The following is a 26,208-nucleotide window of genomic DNA, read 5'->3' on the forward strand; positions in this document are numbered from 1 at the left end:
TTTGTTGTAAAAGAAACAATTTTCAAATTCTTTCTTCAAAACACATAGAACAAAAAATATGATTTTGTAATAAACTTTCACCAAACACTATTTACTTCATGGAAATTGCTAAATAATCAAAGAACAATAACCTCACATTATACAAACAATTTAAAGAATTGATGTGATCAAAGTGTATCCACAAAATAGAAATACAAAATTCCGTGTTCAGGTTAATTTGCATGCTACTGCATGTTTAAAAAAAAAAAAAATAAAGACAAAATTAACTGTCTTTGCCCATGACAGATAGCTATGAAAATTATTTATACTTGAAAAATGTTGAATATTGTGGGGCTATAGTTTGCCACAATAAAATAAAAAATTCAAAACAATCTCATGGAAATAATTTCTTAATAATCTGATTTCAAACATGTTCAGACAATTACCTGGAAGCTGGTTCAACTGTACATTTTGTGCAATACAAAGATGTTAAAACACACATCGTGTGCAACTGCTGAGGCTCTTGTAAAGTTGAAATTTGAACCTTTCCACATTCTTCATACTCATTAGATTTGGCATCCCGCAATTTAAAAAACTGATATTTCAATTCATCATGGAGGATGAACTGAAGGACACAATGTGGTCAATCAATGATCACATGCATCAATGAACCACCTGCTATTCTTCAATGACACAATGAGAAGACTGGTTCACCATTAGGAGAATGTGTATCTGTAAATGGTGTGATACATGGAAAAATAAATTAAGTTTTTGCAGCAAATGAATTACATTTCAGCTACCCTTGTACATCGTTCCTTCAGTAATATTTCATTTCTAAATGGTTTTTTTTTTTTTTTAATTAGTAGTTATGAAATTGTTAGATCTGCAAAAACCCAGACATACAAAATTTGATCTGATTATTAGCACACTTTAGTGATGGATTTTGACAATCTCATTCACAGGAGCGGAAAAATAAGATTAATTATATTGTTCACAAATCTTCAGATTTGATTAACCGATTTTTTTATCCTTCATATAATGAATTCTGAATATGGGTCATCTGTATAATTTAATTTTGTTTGCAGTTGATCAACGGGGTGGAGTTACCACAACTACCACATCTTAAAATTTTACTCAAGAATTGAATATTTTTACATAATTCTTTACTTACAAATTTTTAATATATTCTTCTTAAATAATAATCTGTTGAGAGCGAGTCGACAGCTTGATGGTAAAGGTGGGCAATTATTTGCCAGCATTTTTTCCAATATACATGGTGGTCAAATAGTAAAAGTACGAATCCCAGAATCCTAACATTCCTTTTAAGATAATTTAAATTAACATTTTATCCCATTAAAAAAAAACAAAAAAAACAGTTATTACGCATGTCCTACTCAAAAAGAATATTTTTTATAAGATTTAAAAAACTTTTTAATTTTTAAAATTATCAAATGCACTTGTATTTATACTTTTTAATCGTAGAAAGTTTTTTTTTTATTTTACTTGCTAATGTTATTAACTTAGCACCTACCAACTTTGTAATTTATTTGTTATGTATAAAAACAATTTGCATATAAATTATGTAATTTAGAATGATTGTTATCCCTTTTGTCATAATTTATATTTTGAAAACAATAAACCCATCACAACAAAAAATAATTTCCTCTGATTAATTTTTTTTCTCAATAAAACAACATATTTTTTAATAATAAAACAATGTTATTTCTAATCAAAGCAGTTATTACTTTCAAAAAAATTGGATTTTATATATTGCAAAGAACTGTAACTAATCAACATTATGTACTAATGATCCAAACACAATGCCCCTGGTATATAGAAAAAAAAAACTATTCATTTAGCATAATTTTCTGGAGTGGTCAAACAAAATACAGGTTTAAACAAAGAATGAATGCACAAAAGCCCTTCACAACAACACAATGACATTTGCTACCCATCTCAAAGACACAAATTTAAAAGTCTAACAATATTGACATATGCATAAAAAAGTTCACATTTGAATACAAAATATATATAAACATACAAAAACAGCACTAAATGAACAAATACAAATTAAAATACCTAACTTTTAAATAGTATTAATGCATTGTCTACTTGGAAACAAATTACCATCAGTATGAAAATAACAGCAGCACTTGTGGCCAAGGTTGGTTGCAGACTGAAAACATTTTGAAGCTTTTTAAAAAGTTCTATTATAGTTTGGTTTGATATGCCATTACAAAAGTTTAAATCACAAAAATTGCTTAATTTTCATTAAATTTATGTCTGTTTTCATTTAAGAATGAGGTTACATTATTGGATTCAATTATACTTAATAGGGCTGCTTAGTGACCATTGATCAGATGCTAGTTGTCATCCGACTTTTAAATTACAGTACGAAACCATTAATGAAAAAAAAATCCTTTTCTTAACTTTTTTTAGCCTCCTTGACTACGGTTAGATATAGCTTCAAAGGATGAAATGACATTTCATAGCATGTGAAAATGCCATGCCTAACTGGGATTTGAACCTGGGACCTCCTTTTGAAGGGCTGGAGATGCTACCACTTGCACCACAGAGGCCAGCTAAGTCTTTTCTGATCTTGCTCTGTAAGAACATTGAATTTGTAATGAAAAAATTCTTTTTTTTTTTCTGTGAATTAATTGCAAATTATAACTATAAAGAAACATATTGGTAGCCACAATGATTTACTTAACTTAGCATTTTATAGCATGAAAAACAACCATACTTCGTTATAAATTAATGTAAATTTTTTTTCTCCCACTGGGTATAACAAACAAGTTTATATAGAAACATAGTGCACGGACAGTAGAGATTAAAACTAAGCTTAAATATAATCACACATACAGTCAAGTCACAATTTCATTCTGTGGTGAAATATGGAGATAAAAAGTATGGCTTCTACCAGTTGTGAGTATGCAACATCATTACTTTTTTGCAAGTAAAAAGAACATCTGGAGCTGACATCCATCATTGGATGTACAATTTCTACGCTCAATCTTTACAGAATTCTTGACAGAAACTACTATACACAATGGGTACCAAAATAATTTAGTCCCACAAAACTAAAGAATGGGTGCAGTACGACTTTTCTTCTCCAATACATGAATAAGGAAAATGAATTTCTTGACAGTATTGTTACTGGGGTCAAATGGATTCGGTTCATCAATATAGAGACAAACAAACAGTCCACATTGTGGATGTACAACACCTCACCAAACACGCCCATAAGGTTTTTAAAATGTTGATTACCTTGATTTGGGATTGCAAAGGAACTTTGCTAGCAAAATTTCTTAAGTATGACAATAACTGCAGATACTTACTGTGAAATATGGCAGCTACTCAACAATTCAAAAGCAATATTGATTTACTTATAACATCACATAAGTATAAAATCATCATAATAGCTACTTGGATGGTGTTGCTCTTAAATAGACATGCTGATGTCACAAATGCTTTAATTTCAAAGCAGACTGTCAAGAAGTAATACAAGTATTAATATGGCAAATTTTTTCATTTTTAATACCTAACTGGAGTTAAATTATGAATAGCCCTAACATAATATGATTCGTCCTTTATTAACAATAACTATATGGTAAATACAAATCAGTAACCCAAATCAGATTAAATCTGTTACTACATCCAATTTTATTAATGAATCACGTTTAATGAAGCAGTTCCATCTATATTACACAACATAAATGCAGATTTTCTGAATACTGTCGTAACATTCATTAATGGCCATAAACAGTCCAATGCTTGTATTAAGAGAAACAATTATAAGCCTTACTATTACAAAAATGAAACACGACGTTTTTCTCTTTTTCTAGTAAAAAGAGAAAAACAAGGTGCCAGAAGAAATCCAATTTTCCAAGAGTAGAATGAATATTAGTTATAAATTTTATTTAATGGAAATTTAAAATATTTTTTTTAAATTTTTTCCCCACTATTGAAAATTTAATTATAAAATCAAAACTACCGGATACAACACACAAAAAGTAACTTACAAACTGATTGGTAACTTACATATACCAAGCAGTTGGTCTCTTTAATTTTAATGTACTATATCTGATGGTATTGACTTTAAATTATATAATTTTTTTTTTCTACATACCAGGTGATTCAAACAGGACTTCAAAACTTTAAAGCAAATATGGATTTATTGAGATAACTTACAGATTCAGTTGTCCGTTTCATAAAAAACACATCGAGTTTGTCAACTAACAATAACTTAGGTTTGATATGACTTCCATTTTTAATGCACACACATCTCACCTTAAGTTAATTTCATTCCAGACTGTAGCTATCAAGTCAGGTGTTACTTGGCAGCTGCAATGTTAGTTAAAAGTCTCAGCTCAAGATCAGCAGGCAAAGGCAATACATAAACCCGATCTTAAATGAAACCCCAAAAGAAAAAATCTAGCAGCGTCAAATCTGGGAAGCGAAATGGTCATGCACTTGGACCTTTATGACCAGACTTGAGAATCTAGCATCAAAAAAATCTCTGATTTCTAGGCAGTAGTGAGATTGTGTTGTCAGTAATAATGGCATCAATCTTTGTCATCACTGTACGACTGAGGAATTAGAACATTTTAAATCACATCAGATGAATGATACAATTTACAGTTGCCTCCTAGAAGAACAAACCATAAAATTTTTGTTTGTTTAGGACACAAAAAACATTAACCTTAGGGCTATAATGAATGTGCTGTAAAATTTCATGAATGTTTACACTACTCCAAAATTCAACAGTTACGGGTGTACACTTTGCCACCAATGTGAAATGCTGACTCATAACTAAAAATGTATAGTTTTCTGCAATTCTAACATTTACAAAATACTGCAGCCGAGCAACTTTGACATCAGTAATGTGTTTAACCACGATTAGTTTGTATGGCTTCAAAGTGCAATCCTTTACACAATACACACCAAACAGTCATTTATGGAATGAATCTCACATGACATACATAGAGTTGATTTGTTCTGACTACATTCAAAGCTTTCTCTGTTGTTCCTAAGCAGCTTTAGGGATGTATGGGCTTCCTGTTAATTTTGTATGTTTAACACTTTTGAGTGCTAGGGGTATCAAAATGAGACTGTTTGTAGAATGCTAGCCATTTTTGCTTATATTTGTAACTTTGTAAATTTAGAACTAAAAATAATAATTGGTACTTACATGACTGAAACCCTCAAATATTCTAGTTTCAAATGTTATATAATATATACTTCAACCATTTATGAATAAAAGATATAGCAGATTTTTTAAAGCCTGTTTTTAAATAAAAAAAACTTTTTTTTACATTCGGTTCACACTTAAACACTATCACTAACATTTATTAAAATTACAGTAGGCCTACACCAAAATAGTTTTACTTTTTAAAAAATTTAATTTACAGGTAATTTTTTTTTTTGAATGAAAGGTTTAAAACAAGGATCTTTACATAAAGTGATTTTGCATTCACAACAGTGAAATGATGTATCCTTTCTTGTCACTTTCCCATTTTCTTTCTTCCATTTTTCAGAGCAAACCTTGCACATTCTCTACACCTTTTTTTCCTTTTTTTTTTTTTTTTTTTTTTTTTTTTTTTTTGGGGCGAAAAACGAATGATCGTTATCATCGCCCGGAGAATCGATAAATAAATAAAATTAATTAAAACTTAAAACTACTATCACAGGAAATCAAATCCGGAATGGGTGTAAAAGGCCCATTCTCGGATAACAAAAATACTAACATGCAACTTAATACTAACTACTATGTTAAAAACTAAATAAAACTTAAAATTAAAAAAGGAGATAAAACTTACAACTAATATCACACAAATCTTACAACTAATATCACAGTCAGTCTTTAAAATATTAAAAAATAACTTATAAAATTTAACAAATTCCGATAAGGAGTGTAGAAGGCTCCTAATCGGATAAAAATATCAAACGTTTAGAGAAAAAAAAAAAAAAAATATATAATAAAAAAAATAAACTTATTAAAAAACTAAAAGTATTAAAAAATATAAGAAACAGTATTAAATTTTTTGTGTTAACCCTATACTACGTAAAAACATAAACATCCGGTTTAAAACCTCCTTATCATCACGCAAGATACTACGGATGTTACTAGGTAATTTAAATTTACGACGCAATGCCGCATAACATATGCAGTCCACGAGTATGTGGCGCACAGTCACGCGGCAGTTGCATCTTGCGCATAGAGGTGGTTGTCCTCTTGTAAACAGGTACTCGTGTGTCCTATCCGCAATCGACAGAGAACTACTTCCTCACGCCGGGGTTTTCTGTATGAGGAGTTCCATGGTAACACAGAATCTTTAATCTGACGGAGTTTATTATCAACGGTAGCTGTCCAATCACCTTGCCACCTTGTTTTTAAAAATTGTTTTACATAGTTAATGAAATCAGCAGTAGCAACTCGGGTGGTGAAAGGAGGCTGGTTACATGCTTCTTTGGCAGCAGAATCCGCATGTTCATTACCTGGAATCCCTACGTGGCTAGGGACCCAGCAAAAACTTAATTCTGTGTTGCGATTATTCAACTCAGCGATTGCGTTATAAATTTTAATGACGATAGGATGTTTAGAATAAAAATTTTTTAAGGCATGGAGAGCACTACACGAGTCACTGCAAATAAGAATTTTTCTATATTTAGGGTTAATGATGTTTAGAGCCTTATTTATAGCATATAGTTCAGCGGTAAACACACTCGTAATACTGGGGAGACCAAACATATAAGTTCTCTCATTGACAACAAAAGCACACCCAACCGTATCGTTTTGTTTCGATCCATCAGTGTATACAACCGCGTCTGGTTTCGTCTTGGAGAGAACACACTGAAACATCTGCTGAAAGACGATAGATGGTGTTGATTGTTTATTATATGTAGTCAGGTCAAAATTAAAATTTATGAGGTTTATTCTCCATGGAGGATATGAGCAAGGGTACATAGGAAAGAATGACGGTGTGTCAACATTTATATGCTGCAGCAGACGCCAGGTACGGACACCTACAGGTGCAGTACGACGTGGATGATCCTCATACTTTCCTAGATTAGGATTTTTAAAGACTGACTCAAGAACCGGGTGATTTGGCTGTCCTCTGAGACGAGCAAAATAAGATAAGAGCTGGTCTCGTCTATCCCAAAGTGATGGTTCACCACAGTCTACAAGTAAGCTTGCGACAGGACTTGATCTAAACGCGCCTGTGGCAAGCCGAAGGAAAGCATGATGTACACTATCCAGCATTTTAAGCACGGTTTGACTACCGTGAGTAGGCGACACAACCATAATCTAAACGGGAGCGAACAAAGGAATAGTAAAAACGTATCATACATGATCTATCGGCTCCCCAGTTGGTGTTAGTAAGGACTCGCATCATATCTAGAATTTTGGAACATTTTGTTTTCAATTCTTTTAAATGTTTGACCCAAGTAAGACGACTATCAAAAAATAAACCTAAAAACTTGACGTAAGTAGAGATAGTAATAGTCTCTCCGTTCAGAAAAATTTGCGGAATAGAAGGGTTTCGTAGCCGAGAAAAAACTACACATTTTGTTTTTTCGGATGAAAATGTGAAACCAGTAGTCCTGGACCAAGCTTCAAGGTGATATATAGTGTTCTGCAGTAGTCTCTCTGCTGTAGGTGCCGAACGGCTTGCAATGTAGATAGCAAAGTCGTCAGCAAATAGAGAGCATGAGACAGGAGCCTGAACACATTTGGTAATATCATTTATGGCTACAGAAAATAAGGTGGCACTTAATACACTACCTTGGGGCACTCCATTCTCACCTTTTTTTTTTTCCTGGTGGCACTGGAAATTTCTCTAGAAAAGTGTTTTCCTGTAGCAAGTCAACTCAGCTGACTGCCAGATGTACTTGGTCGACTTCGTTCTTCTTCAAAAACACTTTCCAAAGTTCCAAACATAACTTTTTTATGAACTGGCTGGTACTAATTTTTTTCTTTGTAACATGGCTGTACAGTATACAAGAATTTACTACAGCCATAAGGATCATATGGAAGGTCAGTTTCCTCCACCACTTGACAGACCTATGTTCATAAGCTCCATACAACATCCTTTGATCTGACAAATCCACTCCAAATTTATTTTTATTGTAGCTGACTACACAAGTTGGTTTAGTTACATTTCTTCCAAACCTGTCTTTGTATGTAAACATCTCTGCTTTATGTCTTGTGGTGATCATGAAAACATCACGCTTGTCTCTCCAGCGCAACACAAGAATATAATTATTTCGACGGAAGACTTGCTGACCACGCTGGAGTTTACAGCTTGTGGTATGCCTTTTCTGTTTTTGAGAGTGGTGCCTACTACTAAACCATTTTCATTTTTCTAACTCTCCAGCTAATGCTGGGCTAGTATAAAACCTATCTGTACATAATGTACACCCATTATTTCCCAAAGAGCCTAGCAGTTTTTTAATTAGTTCAATGGCAGTGTTACTTTGTTCATTGTATATTTCAAAATTCCAAATATAACCACTACTAGACTCTGAAACCATGAATAATTTTATGCCATATTTACTAGGCTTTTTAGGCATGTATTGTTTGAAATACAGCCTACCATGAAATTTACACATCCCTTCATCTACTGTAATGTTTTCACCCAGAAGGTAAGCCTTTTTACAACGTCCTTGAAGGGCATCAAGTAATGGGTCATGACCCTGCTCACCTTTGGGTACATATGGACTATTATCATTTATGTGGAAATTTGTCATAATCAAAAGAAATCTATCTCTACTCATGAGGTTAGGACAATAATTGCATGATGATACTACGGGATTTTTTGATCAAATCACTGCCAATGTAATATTGAAAAAAGTCCAAAACAGAACCATCATTATCTAACTGAAGCACATCAATAATTCCTACATCCCCATAAAAAATATCAATGTCAGGTACTTCATCTGTTGTTGCCCAACCATCATCACTTCTAACACTAATTCTGTTCTGTTCCTCAACTTCACTTTCTTCAGAATCTAAAGAAAAAAATATAAAATATAATATATAATAACTAAGAAATTAGAATGAAAAACAAAATAATTAAAATGATAGGAAACAATTACATTCAAAAGAAAATTGTATCAAAAATATAACCTGAAAAATAAACAAATGTAACTTTACGAAAATTTCCGTACCTGAACTATCACAGTTTTCTTCATTCATGTAATCTTCATCATTATCTGTATCTTCAAAAGGAATATCTTCATCATCACTTTGTAAATCAACAAAAACATCGACTGCATCATTATACGAATTGTTAGATGCCATTATAGCTGTAAACACTCAGAACGTAAACAAACACGTAATTTCAACGATTCTAACTGCACGATATCAAATCGATTTTACAATAATCTATACTACCAAAAGCGCACTCCGTGCCTTATTTAGGTACTAAAATGTATACGAAAGTAGTGGAGTTGAATAAATCCTGTCTTTTGATGGGATATTACACTTGATAACACGTAAACATGAACTCCAACAAATGATGTGATCCGCATTTCTCGGTAGTAACATCATTCCATCAAATGACAGAAACAGCACTCAGAGCGTTAACAGAACAACCTGTTTCAACAAAGGTTTGGTGCCAAGAGTAACTTGTATGCCTACTAGGAGGCTCCCTACTGTCCTCTTCAAAAACTATGCTGAAATGCAAATTGGGAAACCAGAACACACAGCAAGCATGTTCCATGCCAGTAAATGTATCAAAAGTTTTAACATCACTGGTGGTGGAATTCGATACTAATGAACTATGCAAGTCAAAACTAATGGTTTTGATATGAAATGAGACCTCAACAAACAATGTGTAAATTACCTAAATAAATTTTTACATGCTTTTTAAGTTGTGAAGTCCTTCTTGAATCACCTGGTATATATACTATTGATAAATAAAGGATGATTCACATAGTGTTACTGGTGCTTTCTGAGATCATTCTACAAGAAAAAATAATGAAAAAGGTTCATATAGACATTGGTCTGGAAACACACAGCAAGTTAGTTAGTGAAAAATGTCACCCTGATTCCTGGGCAAAGAATGAAACAAAACCATACTGAAATTATAGGAACCCAAATAAAGAGTAAACTGATGTTTTTTGATCTGACAAATTGAATAGAACAGCTTCCAGAACCACATTTACAGTAGTTTTCATAACATCCAACATAAAACAGAAAAATTTGTCTAATTTTTTTTTTTTTAATTTGTAATACAAAAACTTTGTAAATGACTTAACAAGTGTGTAAAATTTATTATCAAAACTTGTAAATAATTTAATTATGAGAAAATTGATGTAAAATAGCCAAATAAAAAACAAATGCAAGTTCAAGAAATGAAATTTTATTTTATCACTAACCCTTACCATATGAAAACTATTACATGTGCAAAGCACGTTTGCTTTCCTATAAAGTGCAATGATATAAAAAATAGTGTTGAATTAAAGATAAAAAATTAATATAGTAAAAAAACCCAGTACTAATGTTATTCAGACATGATCTTGTTAAGTTTGTAACAGATATCAGCTGACCAATAATGTATTTTATGTAATCACAGCAATGCATGTTCTGTTACTGCTGTGAATTGTTGCCAGTAGTGTAGTTTAATTAAATGTGTGTGTTTATTTTAACTGGTGTCATACTGCAGCAATGCCTTTGTTATGTACGTCTGGGAAAATACGTTTACATGGTATTTATCTTGGGGGTGTGATGGAAATGGAACTGCTGCTACTGCAGGATATCAAAGAAGTTTTCATAACCGCAGAGTTCCAAATCTGAAAACAATTAGTGGAACACTGCACGAGCTCTGAGAAACAGGTACAACACTTCATAGCATTACTCACCACAACCGTTCTGTCCATTATACAGATATTGATAAAACAATTATAGAGGCTACATGATGTTTCCAGGTGTTTGTACACAATGCCTTTCCCAGTGTCTGGTGCAGAGGACACTTCATAACAAGCAGTATCCTTACCATAGTTGAGTACAACTAAATCTTCAACAGAGATCCTACTCTTCATTTGCAATATTGCAACTGATTGAATGTGAACCACTGATTACACAGGTTCATTTTACTTTCTGACAAGACTGTTTACTTGGGATGGCATCAATAACCTTCAACCACAAACACATGTAGGCAGAAGTCAATCCACATGACAGAATGTAATTTCCAATGTAAAAACTTTTATAGGATATTATGTTAACTACTGTAGATATAGTTCTGGAACCTGTTTTATTCAACTTATCTGTCAAAAATCTAAGAAACCATCAATTTTATCCCTTTATTTGGGTTTCAGTATGGTTTTATTTCACCCCTTCCCCATGAAATCTTCACTGGCCATAACTCGCTATACCATTCCTTCATATAATTCGTAATTTCTGTCAAGATTTTCAAATAAGAATTATGGTTAAGTAATTTTCTTCATGCGATTTGAATAATGTTATTAATTACAACCTCTACATGAAATCCTTTCAAAATGCCATTTTTGGGTAACTGCGCTGGTTGTTCATAAAACCAAAAATTTAATTTGAAATTAAGAAAATGTTACATATGCTGGTTTGCAAATAATTAGTTTCAAAATAAAATTTTCAAACAACTTTATTTTTTTAAAAATATGTCCAAGAGAACCTAAACAATATTTATTTTATTAACATTGATCAGGTATTTGGACATTCTATTTTCCGGGTTGAGTGGATGATTTTGAATCACGCATTGAAGCAGAGCGCCGCCGCTTAATCTCTTCTTGATGTCGTACTTTAGCTTCCTTTTGCCGCTGGGCAAGCAATTTGGCATAGTCAGATGCTTGTTCCTTCTTCTTCAATCGGCGCTGTTTCTTCAGAGCTAAACGATGTCTCTTTCTCTGTAATTACAAATAAAGATCATGATTAATCTGAAATTTCAATAGCAACCAATTTTAGTTTTATCCATTCACAAGCACTTTACAACCCTATAAGGACTTAAAATTTAATATAAAACCCAAACACTAAAAATTTAATATAAAATCAAAAACAGAACACAAAATAATACTGTGCCTTAAAATGAAACTTATCGACCAACTGCCCAATAAGTTTTCACCCACATCAACGAATTAGTGTTAGTACTGCTTAATTGCACATGTTAACTGTGTAAACAAAACCTAACAGTGGATTAATATAAAACAGAGACTTACACACAAAGAACAATTTTAAAAAATTTATAAATAAAAATGCAACTGGGTGAATAAACAGGTAATTTAATATTGTGGTTTTTGTTCATAACTAAAATGTAAATTCAATAAGATATCATACCAAACCAAAATGTGATAAGAAAATTATTATAGATATATTGTTAACATAAATTAATACAAAATTTATAAAATTATAATTGTGGCACATAGGCAGAGGTTTTGGGAGACATATAATTTAAAAAGCATAAACGTAATTATGTAATGGGGCTTAAAATAAATTGCCAAATTTTTCTAGGTTAGCATATATTATGGTTATTATTCCAGGTAAGTAATTTATGAAATGAAGATTTATTTTTAATATATCATAATGTAAACAAAGGAAGCACTAGCGGAAAATAACACGTAAGTGTAAACAGGTGTAAGTGTAATTTAATTAATTATACAAATATTAATTTTTTTTTTTTAAATTAAAGATAATGTAAACATTTTTACAATTATTCTAATTTAACATTATGTGTAAAACATGGAGTCACAGATCACCCTTCACATAGGATTGTAAAAATCTTGCAATAAACTACTAAAATCAGATTCTATTTGTCATTTAGCATGGTCCTCAAATAATTACCACACTTTGCTTGATTACGCTGAACAAGGCTTTTTAAAATAGCATCTTTCTTTCATACCAAATATGCAGTTGTTCACTAAAAAAAATATACTAATATCTTTACTAGTTTGCATATTTTTTTATAATTTTCAACTTAAACTAAATTTCAACAAAATTTATAGCTAAAAAAAAAGTTATAAGTATAATGAAAACAAAATTATATTGGATGAAAAATATAAATTATAAGGTGGTATCAAAAGGTTTTAAGACTAGTTCTACAATACACACCCAGATGGCAGCACAAGGCCGCGCTCAGTTACAGGGAGCACCAGTTAGTGTGCCAAGAGACATTGTACTATGTGCATATGTAGCTGTGCAGCTACCATGACAATGTGCATAACCACTTTTGCAATTCCAACATGAACAGCAGCAAGCTTGAACAGAGCACAACATGAAATTCCGTGTGAAACTCAGCAAATATGCCAAGACAATGTACATGATGCAGGAAGTTTACAGCGATGTTGCCATGAGTCGTGCAAAGTATTATTCTAGTAGCATGTGCGACTGAAAAAAGGCAAGGCAGGTTCTGCAGTTCAAACAAGTGCATGCATCATCTTTTTTAACATTCATGGCATTCGTGCATCGAGAATTCATCCCCAGTGATAAGACCATCAATACTAAGTTCTACTGCCAGGTTCTAATGGAGATGAGAGAGGACATTGGCGAAAATTACCAGAACTGTGGCACAAAAGATTTGGCACTCTTCCCACAGTTCAAAAATCCAGCTTAAAGGGCCCCATTTTGACACCCAACGCAGAAAGATTCAGCACATATAGCAGAAGGCCACACTTCAAGAAGTAGACTTCCAGGACACATTTCAGAAGTGGCAAGAATGCTGTATTGCCGTGCAAGGTTATTACAATGAAGGTGACAGTGTACATATAAGAAAAATAAAATAGTTTCTTGTCAACAGAGCAAGTCTTGAAACTTTTTAATACCTCCTCATAACAATACTAAAAGAAAAAAGTTGAAGACAAACAATCTTACACTAACAAATGACTATACTTTCACAGAAGTTCAGTGTTTTTATAATAATGGGTTGATCTCACTGCTACTAGTGCCGCATTCCAAAAATAAGTTAGAAATATATTTAACACGTAGTAACTAGAATAATTAAAATTCACATACATGGTGGAATTCATTAATAATAGAAAATCCTAATCAGAAGCTGTAAACCTAACATTGGATCAACTTAAACACAATTATTCAACAATAAATATCATTCAAAACCTGTAGCGCACATCTTAGCATTCTAAAAACAAAGAGTAAGATAGAATGTTGCCTCAATTTTTTGACAACAGATTCTACTTCTTTACATTGAATCAGAGATTAAGAAAAAAAAGAAACTACAATTTTTAACATTTAAATTACATAAATTGTTGTAGAATAAATAACATTACACTGAATCAGTAACTCAAAAATGTAATGTGGTAAGTAGCTACTATTAATTTTGCAGTTGTTAAAATCAATCACAAATATCAATTGCAATAAAAAATTTAACACTGCGTAACAAAATATGTACAACAACACACTTATTAAACATTAATATATGATACCTTTAACACAACCCACAAGAAATAACCAAAAATTATAGGCAAATTGATAATTGACTATTTTTTTATAGTTACTAACATAATTTAATAGCTCTCTTCCAAGTCTATTTTCATACTTAGAACAAGTTAGAGAAACTACACAGCATTTAATAAAATTTAACTCATAATTCAATCAACCTAATTGATTCCAATGCAATCAATCAGGCTTATCTTAATATAAGATAACTCAACTGAAAAGGAAGTTAAAGAATAAAATAAATACCTGAAGTGTAACTGGAGTAATTAAACGTTGGATCTTAGGTGCCTTGAACCTTTCCTTCTTACCCTCTTTCTGTTGCAATGGGCGTTTTACCACGTATTGCCTAACATCATCTTCTTTAGATAAATTAAACAATTTTCTAATTTTTGAGGCTCTTTTTGGTCCTAAACGACGTGGAATTGTAATATCAGTTAATCCTGGTATCTCCTAACAAAAGATCAAACAATACAGAAAATGTTGTGAAAATGTAATTTTAAATATCCAGAAAAAGGTATCACTTAATACTATTGTTTGAGTTATAAAATAAACATTTATCCATAACATATTAATAACATTTATATTTATTTATACTGACACAATTTATAAAAATTTATAGCAGTCATGAATAGATACAGATCTTTAATCACCTGTAATTATCTCATATTCTCATAGAGATACAAGTAGTGAATTAAACTTGCTGCTATCAATTTGAAACTGTACAAAAGCCATTCCCAGGTAGCAAATTATATAAAGGATATACAAAGTAACAAGGTTATACAGAAGAAACGGAGTCCTGTAATAGGATTAAAGTGTAAGATGATGGATTTATAACAGTAAGGAATAAAATGTAATCACCAACATACTTTGATATTTTTGGAATTACAAGTATTACTCACATTTGCACAGGACGTGTTAGTTATGACTGACACACAAATAAATATATAATAAAACAAGCTTAACATTTTAAAAGATTCCAAAATTACTACTTCTTTAATTAGACAGAAATGCGTCATGAATGTGCAGTACAAATACAATATTTTTTTTATAAAAAGAATATATAAAGTTAACATTACAAAACATCACATAAGATATAATTTCATGTACACTACAATTAAGCATAATAAAAAAATTACAGCAGGTAACAATTTAAAAAATCCCTTTTTCTATACAACCTGCAGTTTGCTAGTTCAGAAGATTTTCATAACTAATAAAAAAAACTTACTTCAATTAATTAATTTACACAATTTATATTTACCATGATTAAATTTTTTATTTACTCACATTTTCACCTTTGCGAACGATAATGAGTGCCAGAACACTAAGGTTAGAATCAACTATACATCCTCTAACAGATTTCCTTTTTCTTTCACCATCACGACGTGGACGATAGCACGAGTGTCCTTTTGACAGGAGAAGTCTAACTCTGCCTGAAAGAAATATTACGTGAAGCTTTACAGTGTAAATATGTACGTTTAATTATATAAACCAAGCCAAAAAAATAAATTTTTATTTTGTTTAAAAAAATAAAACTTACAAAATCAAGATAGCATGTATGCCCAACATTGGAAATAAATAATTAATTACTCTACAGAAAAAAAGGCACCAATTTTTTTATAACATGAAGTTTGGGCATACTATTATTATTGTTATAACCATAATGAAACATCAGATTTTTTCTGTTAAGTGGCAGCATTTGCATTTTGTTGGGAATAGTGTAAATGCGCCTTGGTATGCAATGGAATGATATCATAACTGCCACCAATAATCATAGCTGTCTAATTAATTTATAATATTCCATTCCTCAGAAATCATACATGCAAGCTGAAGCCTTCATTCACTGTTTTCATATTTTTAATTTTCATTTGCTAAAATGAATTTACTGCAATTGACTGGTCACATTCTCAATAACAAAACAGTTATTCAATTGTTGCAAAACAAAGGTGTTCTACACAATCATTGCTTATGTCCAAATAGCTACAAAATAAAATAATACATTCAAGTAAAATGTTGAGATGTTCCAGAAAAAACTGTTTTGAGTCTTAAACAACTGATACATGGAACATGGCTCGTCAAATCATGGTTACATTTTCACACTGTCATGTTATTCACTTATTGCTGCAGTAAAGAATATTTGCCAAATTCTGCTGAGGGCTGGGAATGAACCACAATACTTGCATCAACTGTAACAATTATATATGTGAGATGTGTAAAGACGATTAACTAAATATAAGTTCGTGATTGGTGGACCTAATATGCATGCCACAATTGGCGAAACCTCAGGCAGAATTTATGGCGCCTGAATAAGCTATCCTTCATATTTTATATTATTCAACATTATTGTTCTGTATTGGCCTATAATATTCTTAGTTCCTCATTTTATTTTTTTATAAAAGTTCATTTTTGTATAGTATACACATTTATTATTATTGCATAATGTATGTTTATTATGAAATCAAAGTTAAAAATACCAATTTGTAAAAAAAAAAAAAATTTATTTTACACTATAATCAATCAAATATTGTATTGTTTTGATAATAATCTGACACTGCCAAGTGTTAGCCATCAGGCCGTCACTGTGGTGTTACCAACAGTATGCAGCAACAATGTCGTCATTCCAGCTTATTCCGAGGCACATTTACATTAATGCAGCCACTTAGAAGAAAGGTCCAAAGGACTGACATTTTTAATGTTTGGTTTTAACAATTAGAAATAAAATGATTTCATTTGTTTAGTCAGTAAAAATAAGAAACAATGTGTAACACTCATATGCAAACTATGAGCATCTCAAAAAGCAAACATTAAGAAACAACATTAGTAAGGATAACCTGTAAACGTACACACGATTCTTTCAATTAACGTTATTACACAACTACTGCAGCTCTTCCTCTCTGGTCCTCATAATGACTGTTAAAAACACTCAATTTCATTAATCCCAAACACCTCATATGCTGTAAGCATACACTTTTTGTACAAATAGAGCTCCAGACACAGTTCTGTTGGTTTTTTTCCCCAACACGAGCTATGAGCAAACATAATAATGTTTAACGTAAAAAAATTTAGTACAGACCTTCACTTTTTATAATTATCAAAGCCTAGAAGTCTATAGGCAACTTATTATCACCAGTTTGTTTACTTAGAGCAACAACAAAATATTCAATACACAAATGGTTCATTTACATTATTGAATCACTAAAGTTTCACTATCTACACACATCATGACATAACCACAACAATGCAATTCACTCTACTTCAACTTCTAAGATTATACCATTCAATCCCAAATCATTCAGCACGTAAAATTACAGATATATGTTTTAAAATATTTTCAATTCAATCATAACATTTTCCAAAAATTAGGTTTTGTAGAGATGTGATCTGGAAAGCACATGGCAGTATTAAACGACTCATTCATTATCTACTTGTGTATTAAAATAATACGAAATAAACTGCTAAATTACATATATAAAAAAAGAGAAAAGCCAGTCCTGAAATACAAAGTGTACAGAAAAAGAATGTAAAAAAGAAAATATAGAATTTATTTTATTATATCTCTAGGATGAGATGTACTGTATTGATTTAAGGTTAGAATCAAAGAACACAAAAAGGACAGTTTCTATTGCGTGCATAGCTATGGACAGATTCCCTACCTTTCCATATGACAACCTCATTAGCAGAGCTAGTGAAACTTGAACAGAGGACCTTCTGCATTTTACTGTGAGTGAATCTGTACTGTTCAACATGCATTTTATAGGCAGTTTAATTGTGATCCTCCAAGTAACAACATTCGTCAACGGCAAAATTGGTTTTAAACAACTGGATATCTGTGTAACAGAAGATATAGGAATGATTCTTTCCTGTGAAGTTCTGAAAAATGTGATAGGAAGGGCGGTTATGAACTAGTGATGCAGATAACCACAGTGTGAAATGTTTTAAGGAAACACTTACATATGCATCCATACAGTTGACAGCCATTACAGGCTTTGAAGCCTACACAATGTGTGTGCCAATTTCATAATCAAAATGTTGCAGCACGAAGATGACTCTCTTGATCAGCATTTTGTGTTGATCATAGAGATGAGTCAAGATATGATCTTAATGGAAACATTGACAAACATAATCTTCTTACTCAAGGGTTAGAAAATTACCAAAAACTCTTAAAATGCAAAAGAGACTCTCCAAAATTAAATGTTTGCATTTGATACTCAGACAAGTGTACTGGCCATTCTTTTTCACTTAAGTAAGTGTAGAAGGAGAGTTGCTTATTTATATATCCTGTTTACATGGTGCACATGGTCCTCTTGCCATGGTGCACCTCCCTTATTGACAAAGCTCTCTGTATAAGAATCGTTGAGTGATGTTTTCCCTGACCACTGGATAAGTCGGCATGGACCTGATGACAGGGCTGCATGGCTGCATAACCACTCCATCTGATGCCAGGTAATTTTTTCCTTTGGGTTTTTATAAAGTATCTTGTGTATGTGCCCCCAATACCCACTGATCTACATGATTTGAAATACCGGACTGAAGCAGCTATCACTTCCATTACTCCAGACAAGCTGATTAAGTTAGGACAAACTTTGCTATTGGTTGGATGTGCGACACATGATAAAAGGTGCTCACATTAAAAATTTGCAAGGAAAAACAGTAGGAGTTACTTTCATTTTATTGATTTTCTACTCTGAGTCAAAGTTAAGAGATATTAAGTAGTTTTAAAATCCCAAATTCTTTTTGTTCACCTATATCACTTTAAGAATTTAAACAAAATATTTGTTGTCTTTAGAACAATAGATACAATTAGAAAAATTGTGCTCCAATGCAGTGCACCAAAGACAAATTGAATTTACCACAATTTCAAAAGCAAAGAGTTAAGACATACTTCTGCTTCTGCCAAACTGTGGATAATAATCTAATAATTTCCTATTTCCAGTCATTAACCAGTAAAAAATATAAAAGAAGGATCCAATTATTAATATTATTGAATAACTACATATACCACGTTAAGTGTAATTGTAAAAAGAAACCATTTAACAAATTTTTTTATCATACATCAATTTAACTATTAAAAAAACTATAGGGAGGAGTTTTAAAGAAAGAATGGTAAATGGAAAATTTTCAGCAACAGATTAACCAACTTTTGAAAAGCTTTTTTTTCCATCATGTTTCATGTACAAATAAAGAAAACATTAAAGTGAATCATTTAATTTGAAGTAATAGAAATAAAACTGATCAATATTATCAAGTTGCAAAAATCTAAAATCAATGTGAAGAACATGACTGATTTTTTTTGTTAGATTGTTGCATTGCAAAATTAATCACAACATAAGTTTACCTGAGATCTAAAGCAGATTTTTCTTTCTTCAATTAAATTATTTTTCCAATACATTAAGGTTTATTTCTTTTATTAATCTTCCAATATTTATTACAGTAAACAACCCATCTTTTTTCTGAAATAGTGTTTATAATATATAGAAATTTTTATATACTTTAGTACAAGTATTAGCTATTATAATACTACTGAAATCCTTTGATGGCTGAAAGACATTCCCGTAACTCACCCACACATCCTACCAACATTAATTATTCCCCTCATTAAACTACAAGTGATAATTTTTGATAATAGTTATGTATTTATTATTACTTATTTTTTGCACCATGACCATTAAAAGTCACTTCATAAAATAATTTTTAATTTTTATCCCTATTGATTTAAGAAGAGACTTGTTAAAATTACAAGATAAAAGATGCAATTTTTTAACATAATAAGAATCTGAAAATTAATTTTGATGCAACTGTTTAAGTAGATTAAAATTTGTCATAGTTTTTGTTTATGTCTACTTGAAAAGTAGTCATTACTTTTCTTCTAAAGCATTTACATTATATTTCAGATTAGTGAAGTTAAAACATGATTAATTAAAGAGAATCTTGCTATAAAAAAGCAAAAATGTAATTCTGCATCTCCATCAAGATTAAAATAAAAAACACCACATTTTTGTGGTAATTTGCCCTTCTTGGAATAATATTTATGTTTTTAATAAACAAATTATGAAAATATTTTACTTTATTAGTGTTTAGGCCCTTTTTAAATTAGGTTTGGTTATATTTTCTTTTACAAATGTAATGAAAAAAAATCTGTTATTTTTTTTAAAAACAATCTTCACAGTAATTAAATTAAAAATTTATATTTATAAAAATGTATTTTGGAAATATTGTAACAAAGTGTATATATATAATTTTTTTTTTTTCTAAAGTCAATTCTTATAAAAATCATATTCCTCTGTACTAATATACAAATTATATTTACTTCATCAACCTAAGTTCATAATAGCAAACAAAGCAGGATGACACATTCCTTATTCCATTATGCATGCAGAAGCACTTTCGCAAATTTCTTACATCAGTTGCATTAAATTAATTTTACAAATTATTCAGATCAAATTACATATTAAAATTAAAAACTGCACCTATGCAACCTTTAATTAATTTTACAACTGCTCCTTCTGACATTACCTCCAAAATAACAAATAAAATACTTACGATCAAAATTAATTTAGATTATAAATATAATATAAAAAATGAACAGGAGTTCGTAAATCAATTAAGACTAAAAATTGGGGATAACACTAGGATAGTTACCTGTGATATTAGTAATATGTACCCTAACATACCACAGATAAAACAATAAACATAAAAAATAATTTAATACATAATCATGAAGACTTTACTGATAATATTATTGTTGTCATTAGAAATATATGCCAACAAAATTATTTTAAAATGCCTTACCTACATATTTTCCTTTGCCATCCATCATATCTGACATTTATTTGCAGGAGTTTGAAAATAAAATCGTTTATGGTATTACTTATGTTCTTGATATTTTACTATAGACTAGGTATATTGATATTTTTGTGGTCTATAATCCCATTATATATAATGAACATCAAATAATTTTGAACAAATTAAAAACTCTTACTAATGTAAGAGTTAATTAATAAAGATTAATAAATTACTTAATGTTAGTATCGAAATCAACAATAAAAACTGTCATTTCCTACCTTCAGTATATAGGAAACCCACAACCAACAAAACTACCATACATATTAAACTGATACATGGTCATCAAACAAAATTAATACATATAAAATTATGGTTAATAGAGCAATTACACCAAGTATAATGAAAATAAAATAAGTTAAATAAAGAAATAGATAATATAAAACAAATTGCTAAATATAATGGTTATAAAGAATCTTTATCAAATAATATATACAAAAAACAAATGTCAAAAATTAACAATACAAATTTAATAACAATAAATAACACAAAAAATTGAGAATGTATGTACACTGTTGAAAATATAAGAAAGGTTTATGATAAAAATATATTTAAGCCTGCATACCAGACAAATAACCATTTAATAAAACATTTAAGAAATAATAAACATACTGATTCATTAGGTTTATACTATTTGAGTGATATTAATAAAATAAAATGCAATGAATGTGGCCAGCCATATTTATAAAGGAAAGAACCACTAGATATTTTAAAACTAGATTCTATGAAGATATTAGATATTAAAAAATGGAAAACAGAGTTTCTCTAATGTTTCTGATCATCTTATTAATAACACACATTCAATATCAAATATTCAAACAAATTTAAAAATACTAGAAATTAAAAAATACAAATAATACGGGTTTATACATTTCAAAAAGATTTTACATTATAAATATAAAAGTAAATTTAATTTGATCAACCTTCAAACCGAGTATGAGGACAACACAATTATAAAAGCTGCTGTAGGTAGCAGCACTTCTTCAGACATTGTTATTTATAATATTTCAACTCATTTTTATTCTACTTAAAACTACTTTTTTAATGCACAATTTCAAGAAGACGTTTTATTAATAGATGATGAGGGAAACCCTTAAAGCAATAAGATACGGTAAGAAACATTGTTAGATTCTGCGCTGTTGGTGGAAAGCTGAGTTATACTTTTACCTTTGATATAATTAGTACAGAAAAAGATATGAACAAATACAATAAAAAATGAATTAATTTTACTTATATATTGTATTCATTATAATCAAAAACCAACCTGAACAGCCCAAGTACAGAATTACAAAGTAAATGAAATGACACTAATTTATTTTTTCTTTTCTATATTTCAGTAGCACTTTCCGTAGGATCCTGCATCATCAGTTCTATAAAAATTATATAAAATCACATATCAAACATCATAACAATTTTCTTTTTTATAGAACAAAGATTAAAATTACTAACGTATACGCAAAACATGAAGTCAATTAAATAAATTGTATATATAATAGTAATTTTAATTCTTATTCTAAAAAAAAAAATTGTTGTTATGTAATTTGATATGTAATTTTATATAATTTACGAGGGCTATTCAGAAAGTAAGGAACGTTTCCACCTGACGCCGCCAGGTGCACGCCAATCGCATATATATTGGAGTGCTCGTGCTCGGCACCTCAGTCAGCGTCCAGCCATAACAACGGGAACATCTCCACACTGCCAGTTTTTTATATACAAATTTGAAATGTGTGCTGCAATCAAAAATCCTGCCAGTTGTGAGGTGCGGTCTGTGATTCTTTTTTTGTTGGCAAAAAACTGTAAACCATAGAAATTCATCGGAAACTGTGTGAAGTGTACGGGAACAACGTTAATGAGTGAAAGTTCTGTCAGGAAGTGGTGCATTCAGTTTAAAAATGGCCGAACAAACGTTCACGATAAAGAGAAGAGTGGACGTCCGAGCATTGTGACTGACAATCTGGTCTCCAAAGTTGACGAAAAGATTCGTGAAAACCGCCGTTTCACAATAACTGAGCTTTCTCTGTTTCCCACAAGTTTCACACTTTATTGTTTGAAATTGTTTCACAGAAGCTAGGCCACCGTCACAGAGTGGTTGAGATTACAGGTGGCAGAATTCTATGACACAAGAATTTCAAAGCTTGTCCACCACTATGATAAGTGCCTGAATTTGTATGGTGATTATGTTGAAAAGTAGTATTTTAGTCCCTCTTTCACATGTATATAATAAAAAGTTCTTCTTGTACTTGGTTTTTTTTAAATTCTAAAATGTTCCTTACTTTCTGAATAGCCCTCGTATATAAAACTGATGATGCGGAATCCTGCGAAAGTGCTATTGGAATAAAGAAAAGAAAAAAATAAGGTGTCATTTCAATTAGTTTGTAATTCTGTACTTGGGTTGTTTTTTGATTATAAAAAATACAATATACTGGTACACAAGAATATGGGTCTTATAAGTACTAACATCAGAAAAACCAAAATATATATATTTTTTTTGAAAAGAAACAAAATATAATTATAAGACAACTTCAATATATTAATATTTTAATTAATAATTATATTAATTTCACATTTTAAGGCTTTTCCATGAAATAAAAAGAAGATAATTCTAATCACTTAAGACTGTTTTCTTAATACTTAGGTTTAGTTATTAGTGAAATACATTTACAGTTTTATATAATAACTGGGCAATTTTATTTTCATGTAATGGGGTAGTAACCAAAGCTTGCTTAGAAAGCTATCTGAGCAATTTATATATAAGAATATAATAAAATATTTCCTCTAACAAAATGCCTCGTTTTTTAACCTATAACCCAACATTATCAGCTGTTGAACAGACTTCTTTGTAATTGAACAGCCCAAAAGGTTTTTCCGACTTGAGTGGCAGAATATCTTAGGCCAATTCTTCGGTACATTGAAATTCTGATGATTCCTGAGACTTGTTATTTGCAAAAATTATTTATCTGTTACAAATGTTGAAAGAAGTGAAATTTAACAATAACTTGTTCACATATATACAGAGATCTTATCCTAGCAGCCTAATGTACATAAACTTAGTAAAATATCTTGAAAAATTAATTGCTTTTTCTCTAGACTCTTATTAAATGATACGAGACTTCACCCCCCAACCTACCATATGCATAACCTATTAGCCTATTTAGCAGGAAAGGATTAAATGCATTTTGTAAGAAAAGATCAGGTCCCTCGTACTAATTCAAAATTTATTAATTTATTTTTTTATATAGATTAACAGAATAGAAAATGCAAGTGAAAATTTGTCCTTCACACACAATGTTAACCTTTACTCCTATTAACGGATTATTTGTTCACACATTACTTATCAACGGCTAAAAGGAAGAAACACAAGGAATAGATCTAGAACTGAAAGCAACTCGCCAAAATCTTAACCTAAACAAAACAGTAATTACTACTTAAAAACATAAAAATTACTTAATTAGCATCTTATAACTAAATATATAATTACGTACTGTTCGTCAGAACTCCTTGTTTCATGGGAAATCCTTGTTTATCGTTACCACCGGCAACTCTCACAACGTATCCTTTCCATTCATCACCAAGACCGTCAGCTTCTACTTCAGCACCCATACGCTTTTCATAGAACATACGGAGCTTATGGTCATCCGTTATTTCGAATAACTTCTGGCATCCTGTAGCCGGATATGAAACGTTCAACTATAACAAAAATCAAAACGTTAAGACTTTAAAAAATTGATAGAAATCATTATGGGGTACACCAAACTTTATCCACTGTCATCCACAGAACAAACACAAATAAACTTACAGAGACCTAACTAACTTTTGTAATTAATTATTAAAATGTAGTAAAACAAAAGAAAAGCATACAATACAGTCACCAAATTAAAAAAAACGTACCTTCATTTTTATACAGCACTAAAAGACATTACAGCATTCACGTGGAAAAGGAAATGCTCTGCATGAAGGCAGGGGTGCCAACGAAATTTTTTATACTCATAATTTATCAGTTCGAATAGCCAAACATAATAATGAAACAAATATATATTATTTAAAACATATTTCTTAAAAGAAATAACACAAACATTTCAGGAATGTTTAATCATATAAATGCTTACTAAAGTAAGCATAATGCTTATTAAAGTATTTTTCTTTCAACAAATGCAATTCAAAACAACATATAGCACTTTTCTTTTAAACAAAGATACATCAATACTGTTTTTCGAAAATTATTTCCTATCATAGAGAAAAAAACAAAATACAACTTCAGATACACTACTACAGCACCTATCTAAGTTTTAGTGAAATTTATCCGGTAGTTTTGGAGATATTAAAGCCACAAATTTTATACATAGGCCTGTAATGTAGGCATATATATTTTACATACAATAATTTTGTTAAATGGGAAATAAACACAAAAAAACTTATAAACAAAACTTGTAGATAATTTAAATATGAACAGAAAAGTATTTATTTAATATAAACAAATATGAAATTCTATTTTGATGATGTGAAAAATTTGTAAAGATAAAATTTACAGTTAAAAAGATTAAAAAAAGATTGAAAACCACACAATTGTAAAATAAAAATAAATAAATAAAAATTACTCAGATAATTTTTTTGTTGCTGACAGAATTACAATAAATTATTCGAAAGATTATTATTTCAAAGTTGGCAATAAAATAATAACAGCTGTCAACTACGCGCTTGTATTACTATTTAAACCATTCTGTAAGAGACGTTAAGCACATTGGATGTTGTGAGGCGTGCTGTCATAAGCGTAAGTTTTTTGTGAATTTTAGTTTAACTCTTAATTACAAGGATATTCCTATCGGCCTTTATTACTAGGATGGATGAAATTTCAACCGAAATTTTTTTTCTGTATATTGTCAGTTTATATATTCATATGTTATGTTTATATATTCATATTTATTATCAATATATGTATTTTATTGTCCCCCTAAAAAAGTATC

At 30.5% G+C, this 26,208-nt stretch overlaps 1 protein-coding gene across 1 annotated transcript; it reads right to left on the reverse strand.

The window, feature by feature from the left end:
• Nucleotides 1-11,588: 11,588 nt before the first annotated feature.
• RpS6 (ribosomal protein S6) lies at nt 11,589-25,237 on the reverse strand. Its single transcript, XM_075353669.1, has 5 exons — nt 25,136-25,237; nt 24,730-24,934; nt 15,692-15,837; nt 14,654-14,857; nt 11,589-11,868 (listed from the first exon to the last, which is right to left on the reverse strand). Exons 1-5 carry the CDS (start codon nt 25,139-25,141, stop codon nt 11,683-11,685), a joined length of 747 nt encoding a protein of 248 aa, XP_075209784.1. The 5' UTR covers nt 25,142-25,237; the 3' UTR covers nt 11,589-11,682.
• Between the last annotated feature and the right edge of the window lie 971 nt (nt 25,238-26,208).

Source organism: Lycorma delicatula, chromosome 1, assembly GCF_047948215.1.
Source record: "Lycorma delicatula isolate Av1 chromosome 1, ASM4794821v1, whole genome shotgun sequence".
In the NCBI taxonomy this organism is placed as follows: domain Eukaryota; kingdom Metazoa; phylum Arthropoda; class Insecta; order Hemiptera; family Fulgoridae; genus Lycorma; species Lycorma delicatula.

What these genes read in the sequence shown, in the direction of transcription:
- RpS6 (XM_075353669.1), bottom strand. An exon ending in ACAAGGAGTTCTGACGAACA is followed by an intron (nt 15,838 to 24,729) that starts GTACGTAATTAT and finishes TATTTCTTTCAG; the next exon opens with GCAGAGTTAGACTTCTCCTG. An exon ending in TTACTCCAGTTACACTTCAG is followed by an intron (nt 11,869 to 14,653) that starts GTATTTATTTTA and finishes TTGTAATTACAG; the next exon opens with AGAAAGAGACATCGTTTAGC.